Below are 7,361 nucleotides of genomic sequence, written 5' to 3' on the forward strand. Positions count from 1 at the left end.
TGAGCTATTACAAAAATTGAAAAATCAGAATGAGACAAGATGTTCATGCTGTGTGCACACACATATGTATATATATATGCAAATATATACAAATGAATGAAAATAAACATACAAAAAATGGAGGGAAACCGCAAGTCACAAAAATAAAGACAGTCTCTTCAAATTCTGCTTTGTGTCTGTTAGGGTTTTGTACTAGAGCCAGAGTTTGACCATGATGAGTCCTTAGAGCTGCCAAACACTGTCAAAGAATAGTAATGACAATGATTGTCTTCAGAGCTTTACATGGTATAAATATATTTATATTAGTGTCAAAAATTGTTCTGTCATTTCTGTGCAGGTTCATCACTTGTAAAATTAATAAATGACAAATTGAGCTTTTACCTTCTTGAATACTTTTATGAATGCTGTACAGCACGTTGATGGCTGTGTTTAAAATGCTTTATAAATAAAAATGACACTGACATTAAATACTCGTATGATTTGTAAGGACTACTGCCTGCAGAAGATCATTGGAAGATTCTTGTGTTAGTGAGGCCAGAATTGCTAGTTTGGACTATAAACTAGCAATTCTTCAAGAAAAAATTATTGGGACATGAGTATGATTTTATTTGAGTCCCTTGCAGCATTTATGATGGCTTGTAATGGCAGCCGATCGTGTTTGACAATGAAATGTTATGTTAAAGAATTTCTGCCTGTTTTGGTCATCCAAACAAAACTCCTCCATGCGTTTTATAATCATTTCTTTATTCTCACATAAAACTCAAACTGCTTGATCATAATACAAACAAACAAACTTGAAGAAGAAATTTGATTAAAAACAAGAAAAACATAAAACTCTGATCAGGAGCCTCATACGATGTTGATAGACGAGGTTGTAGATTTTGTTCTGACGAATTATTTAATGCAAATACTGCATAGCTAATGGAAAATGTTATTGATATGTTGTTCTGTATGTGAAAACTCTCTTCAGAATAAATCAAATCTCTGAAGTGAGTTGCACACTCACTTCGGAGAGGAAGATTGTGGAAGACTTTTCTGCCAGACTTTTTGCAGAAAAGTCTGGCTTGTAGTTTTAAAACTCATCACCCCTGGGGCATCATCACTTTGTTGTCTCGTAGGAGAGAAGAGGTTGATGTTGTTGGATTATTCTCTCCTTTGCTGCCATTTCTGTCTCACCCCACTCTGACATTCCCTCTCAGATTCTGGGTGTCCAGTTGCCTAGCTATTTCTGCGCTAATCCCCCTCCCCTCACGCTCTCCAAATGCTCCATGCATTCAGCTCCACAGCGGAGAAGAGCAGCCACCTTCAATCAGACATCAAAAATAGCCCAGTGGCAGGGAGGGGACTGGGCTGGCTTCAGACCCCAGCGGAGGATCCAAATGAATCATGTGGACAACTTTATCCTCCCATAACACAGAAACAGATAGAGAGGAGGACTGAAGATCCAATGATACACAACTGAATAGGCTAGCAACCCACCAAATAAGAGGATTTAAATCTCTATTAAAGAAAACCAAGTGTGTGAATCTGGAGGCCGATTTTGGAATATGAAACTTAGCGTGGCTTTATGTTTTGCTGGGGTCTTTGCTGCTTTGGGAGCAGCATTTATCTTCCTTTCTTTTGGAACTGATTACTGGCTTTTAGCCTCGTCAACCTGCGTCCCAGAAGATAAGGACTCTAAAGACAGTCTGACACTGACGGTGAGTACTGGTCTCTAAAAGGCTGCAGGTCAGGGAGAATATGAGAACAGCTGTATTCACTACAAGTTTGGACTAGTTAATGGAACTAGAATAAGACTCTAGACTGCAAGCTCTTCGTGTTGTGTTTGTTACTGTATAACATTATCCCCAGGCATCAACTCATTTAGTTGCTGACATTCAACAGGATTCGAAGATCAGCTGCTCCGATTATTTTCTCAGCAGCTGGACTGCAGAGTGGAGAGGGATCCCTGTAATTCGACTCTGTTTAATGTAATGTGTGTGCAGCTATGCAGTGATTGAGAAAGAGCTTGTACCTTGTGCCTCCAAGATAGAAATACAAGTCCCTGTAGTCACAAAGGCATGATGGTGTATTATATATCACCGAGTAGAGCATACTTGGCTTTCCAGCTTCCAGAGTGGACTTGTACTGACACCGACACTGGACAGCAGGGCCATAAAACCAGTGTGGTGCTGGGTGTACGCGCTGCACTGAGATGTATTACAAGCGTGGCTCCTTAAGAAGCTTCAGGTCGATGATCTGATGTACCGAGAGGTTTCTAAGTTAGGATTTTATGCGATAAAAGTAGTTGTGAGATGAAAAAGAAACAAATGTTTTTGTGTAATTGTACGACATTTTAAAGATTTTTATGTTGATAAAATCTTTAAAAGGTGTGGCATGCATTTGTGTTCAGCTCTCTTTAACATCGAGTCTAATCAGTTGATTTCAGAAGTCAAAAAGAGCATTAATCACTGAGACAGCTCCTTGAACGAAAATACTGTTTTATCAAAATAAATAAATAAACTGCAGAGATCTTCAGCTCAGGTTATAGAATTGTTCGAGAAGACAACTTTTAATTGAACGCTGCACAACTCCAGCCTGTGTGGAAGAAGGATGAGTAAAGCCATTGCTGAAAGAAGCCACTAGAAGTCAAGCTGTGTAGGGGACACAAGAATTTCTTAATAAGAAATGTAATGTTTTTTTTCATTTGTAAAAAAAAAAAAAGAGAAAATACATCTTCCCTATTTCCATCACCTATATCTGGTGAATGAAGAGTCTGCAATCTCAGTTGGCTCCAAAGAGGAGCAGCCAGAGGTTAATGGGCCTGGCTCAGCTCAACCTTTGACCTTCTTTAGCAGCTGCACAGACAAAGTGGCAGCAGATGCTGCAACTGTATCTCATAAGTTTGAGAACGCGCCACACCTAGCAGGCCTCTTAAGGTGCTTTGCCAAACTCACTGAACATTTTCACCAAAACATTGTTTTATAACTCAAAACTGTGTATTTTATTGGGATTTCATGTGACAGAGTAAAGCAAAGTGGTACTTAATTTTGAAGCAGAAACAAAATAATACATGATTTTTAACATTTGTTGCATTAGAAACATAGTAAAAGTGTGGCATGCATTGATATTCAGCTCCCTTATCCTGATCGCTCTAAATGAAACTCAGTGTGATTGCACTGTACTTTAAGATATTTGAATATTTTTATCAAAGACAATATCATGTATCTTAATAAAAGCTGAACATACTCAGTGTTCATCACACTTGTTTTGTGAATCTTATTTCAGCTAGCCGTTGATGTGGTGCACGACCAAAGCGGCAAGACCAAATCATTTCACTACGGTTTCTTCTGGACTTGCTTCCTTGGAAATATTCCGGTTGAATTTCTCAACGAGACGTTGACAAACCCGCTCTGTGAGTGAACATCATTTTATTGCTTAAACTGACTTTATTTTTTTCATTTTGTCACAATATTTATTCGTTTAGCGGAATGGCTTACATTTGAGACTGATAACACCAGAAAGACAGAAGCTTCTATGACGCTTTAGTTGTTCATAATCTATAACCACAGAAAAACGTTGGATTTGTGCGAATGGTGTAGAATAAATTAACTCTCCAGAAAACTGATAGTTTTATTTCTTCTGAAACTTAATGCCAGATCAGAAGCAAAGAACAGTTTGGTTTTTGTGCTGCTAATCTTTTGAGGATGCCTAAATAAAGTTAAAACATGAATAAAAGTGAAATAAGCTGCTCATACAGGAGGAGCAGAGTTTGTTTCTCTATTATAATTGAGAGAAACGTCCCAAACTCTCATGTGACTGGATGAACGAGGCGGCACCATGTGATGTTTTTCATGTCGCCTGTCAGCTGGTTATGTGTCATCCTTTTTTTTTTTTTAAGAGCCACCATGGTGACGTGGCCTGCAGAAATAAAAAGGGCCCTTATGAGGATTTACTTGAGTAATGAGAAGATATAAAATCATACTGTAGGTTGCAAACTAATGAGTTCTGACTTTAATTTCTGTAGCCGGTGTTAAAATATGTGCATGTCTCTTTTCTGAAGTTGACAAGTCTTCCTTAAAAGTCTGCGTCCCTGGCTACCTGTCCCCTTTCCCAGCGTCAGGTCCTACCAACAATGCAACGACAGACAATACAGCTATCAGTGAGTATCATTCATGCAAATTATGATACAGCATTTCTCTGCAGCAGACTAATATCTCCTTTCTCTGCAGTCTATGGAGGCTTCTGGAGGGTCTTCATGCTCATTAGTGTGGCAGCGGTAACTCTCGGAGGGTTCCTCATCATCTGTGCGGCTCCGTTTGCGAACCACTGTTTGTACAAAGCAGGAGGCGGCCTGTTCCTGACATCTGGTGAGTTTAATCCAGGGTTGTGAGTAACGAAGCACATGTTTTACTGAGCATTAATGTACTGACCCCCCAGAGTGAATTTCAACCTCTTTGAAAGGTACTGATGTTCATAACCCAGTAGCTCTTATGGGTTATTAAAAACCAAATAAGTATTTTATTCATCTAAATTGTGAGTTTCTCATCTCGTGAGAGCGAACAATTGCATGGAAGAGGGGATGTCTTATTTTTATATTGAAAGCATCAACTGGAAAAATCTACAGTTTTCTAAATATTATAAAGAAAAAAATCAAGACGAACATGACCCAACAATCCAGAGTCAAGTTGGAGATAAACTACTAATTTCCGAGACAAACAATTCTTCTACAGCTCACTGTTTGGGGGGAAAGTTAAAGGACTAGTACTACTTTCTGTGAATTAAAGCTGAGATGAAAATCAAGAATTTGTTTGAATCTAAGATGCAATTATGTTAGTTATCATAACGGATTAATTCAGACACTTATGATCTACTTTAGTTTAAAATGAGAGATTATAAAGGGGAAAGAAAAAAAACAACAGAAACCTAAAGTTTTGGAAACAAAAAGATAAGATTATTGCACCACATTGTGACTGAGTCGGGTTATTTTATGGATGAAAGTTCATTAAGTTCTGTTCTCTTTGTGTCTCCAAACACACAGCTGCCCTTTAACACCCTTTACTTCTTGAACAGGAGCTGCCATGAGGGACCGATTAGCCAATCAGAGATCTAATTTAAAGTAATTATAGCTAGCTGACGGGGAATGAAATGTTCAAAAAGATTGAACTACCTGTGTGTTATCTGAGAAAATGAATGATTGTGCGGATGCTGAATATGAATTACAGTGAGGGAATTTTGGTGCTTGAAATCATCCCAGGCTCACTCTGTAACTCCTCTCTGCAGGTTTGTTCATGCTGTGCGCTGTGGTGATGCATGTGGTGTGGCTTCAGGTCCTGGATGTGGTCCAAACCTTCATCAACGAACAGCGAGCTTCCCATTGTCCAGACTTCACACTGAACCTCAGCTACGGCCTGTCCTTTGTGTTTGCCCCCATCGGGATCTTCTTCTCCCTCTTGGCGGGGCTTCTGTTCCTGCTCATCGGTCGAACTGTAAAGATTCACCACTGATTGAAAAGTTTTCTCCTTTCGCGCCCGTCTGATTCTGAGTCATCGGGACTCTGGATTCTCTCTCTCCTCTGTGGTTTTAATGATCTGACAAGCTTGAATATTTTGGCGTGAGACACTTGTTTTGTTTTCTTGTGCAGTTTTGATATATAATAGCCTGAGAAACAGTGCGAAGAAAACATATTTATACCCCTTTTACTTTTTCCACTTCTGTCAATTTGCAGTCTAAAAATTAAGTCCATTTATATTGTTTTTAGATTGATCAACACATAGCAGTACATAATTGTGAAAAGGGAGAAAAAGAATAACTTTTACAGAATGGTGTGCTTGCACTCACCCCCATTTACTCTGTTGCCAATTAATAAAGTCCAGTAGAGGCAGCTGTCTTGGAAAGTCACTTGATTGGAAAATATTTGAGTAACTAGATCTCAGTCAAAATCCAGCTGCTCTGCGAAGGCCTCAGAGGTTTCTTAGAAAAATATTAGAGAACATTAAACTTTGTAAACTAGATAAGAAAAGGAAACTTTTGATCTCAGAAAGTATAAAACTTGCATAGACATACTCCAAAAAATGAACTTCATTAAAGTCCCCCAAATAAATTGGATTCTGGTATAAATTTCATTGTCCAAGTTTCTTTAAACAGTCAGAAAGTTTTTATATAAAATATTCTTATTCAGCGGCTTTTAATTGCAACAAAAGGGAATTCTACAAAGTATTGGTTTCCAGAGGGTGAATATAAAAGTATGACATTATTCCAGGATTTTTATTTTAGGAAATGTTGAAAATCTTGTAACATTATGATCATCACTGTTATCTCATGCATTTTGCTGGTCGATCATATAAAATCTCAAGATTTCTGTCAGATTTGTTCATTAGGGGTTGTAAATACATTTTCTCAAGGTTCTGTATTTTTTTTAGGTCACTTTGTAAAAATGTTGTTTTTTTTTATTTTTATTTTGTTGAACAATGCTTATTTTCATTTTATTTTATTTTATTTGCTTTAGCGCAAGAAGTTGAAGGAGTATATTTCTATATCACGAGTCCAAAATCTGGGTGCAGGATTGTCCGTATTTTTCAAGCTGTGCATTCACAATAGAGGAAGCAACAATATCTATAATAGTTTTTGTCAAAGAATGAATCTGTGTGATTTCCCTGCAGCAGAGTGGCTTATGCATGATGCTAAGTATTACGCTGCAGTTGTAGGTATAAAGGCTTCAGTTTTATTGGTGCACTGTTCAAGCTTTATACACAGACCTATCAGTAGATTTTTAAAATATAATTATTGCTGTTTTAGTAAACAATTTTGCAGTATGAATGCTTTTATTTCATACAAAATAGAAAAGCATTTTTAGGCTATCGCACTCACAGTTTCATCATTTTCTAAGAGATATCAGATTGATAATGAAGATGAAATTGTAGAATATCCTGGTGACTTTATTCTGATGTGATGATGTTACTTACTGGTCACGTTGGTTCATGTCTGTAGCAACAGTTTATTGTTGGTGCTTTTACACTATTTGCTGTAAATGATTTTGTCACAACTGCAATAAATATTAAACTGTTTGTGCTCTTTGACTGTGAAGTTGCTCGTTTTCTTTGTCCTCTTCAGTCTTAAAATGATAATTTTCTCCAAAATAATAGAAAAAATTTTCATATAACAAAAAAATTAGTAAATGAGAAAAAACTTACTGCTAGGCTGATGGGGAAGTCATGGCTTATTTTCACTTAAATTTGCAGAATTTTGCGTATTTGTGTTTTTTCCAAAAAATTTTTCCAGTCTGTGTGAAAAATGTTGGTTATCAAAGTTGTTGCATGAACCATTCAACAACTCTTTCATTTAATCACAGCTGAAGCTGTTGACTCAGAATAACTTTGATT

The 7,361-nt window shown here is 37.3% G+C and overlaps 1 protein-coding gene across 1 annotated transcript; it reads left to right on the forward strand.

The window, feature by feature from the left end:
• The first annotated feature begins 1,319 nt into the window (after positions 1–1,319).
• On the forward strand, positions 1,320–7,058 carry tmem182a (transmembrane protein 182a). Its single transcript, XM_055032413.1, has 5 exons — positions 1,320–1,700; positions 3,268–3,394; positions 4,043–4,141; positions 4,212–4,349; positions 5,263–7,058. The coding sequence occupies exons 1-5, from the start codon at positions 1,548–1,550 to the stop codon at positions 5,484–5,486; spliced, it is 741 nt and encodes a 246-aa protein (XP_054888388.1). The 5' UTR covers positions 1,320–1,547; the 3' UTR covers positions 5,487–7,058.
• The last annotated feature ends 303 nt before the right edge of the window (positions 7,059–7,361 follow it).

This window comes from Poeciliopsis prolifica, unplaced genomic scaffold (genome assembly GCF_027474105.1).
Source record: "Poeciliopsis prolifica strain line A6 unplaced genomic scaffold, Auburn_PproV2 SCAFFOLD007, whole genome shotgun sequence".
NCBI classification, from domain to species: domain Eukaryota; kingdom Metazoa; phylum Chordata; class Actinopteri; order Cyprinodontiformes; family Poeciliidae; genus Poeciliopsis; species Poeciliopsis prolifica.

Excerpts from the sequence above, each read along its gene's own strand:
- tmem182a (XM_055032413.1), top strand. The coding sequence starts at position 1,548 with ATGAAACTTAGCGTGGCTTTATGTTTTGCTGGGGTCTTTGCTGCTTTG. Across the intron at positions 1,701-3,267 it reads AAGACAGTCTGACACTGACG|CTAGCCGTTGATGTGGTGCA; the intron begins GTGAGTACTGGT and ends ATCTTATTTCAG. Across the intron at positions 4,350-5,262 it reads CGGCCTGTTCCTGACATCTG|GTTTGTTCATGCTGTGCGCT; the intron begins GTGAGTTTAATC and ends TCCTCTCTGCAG.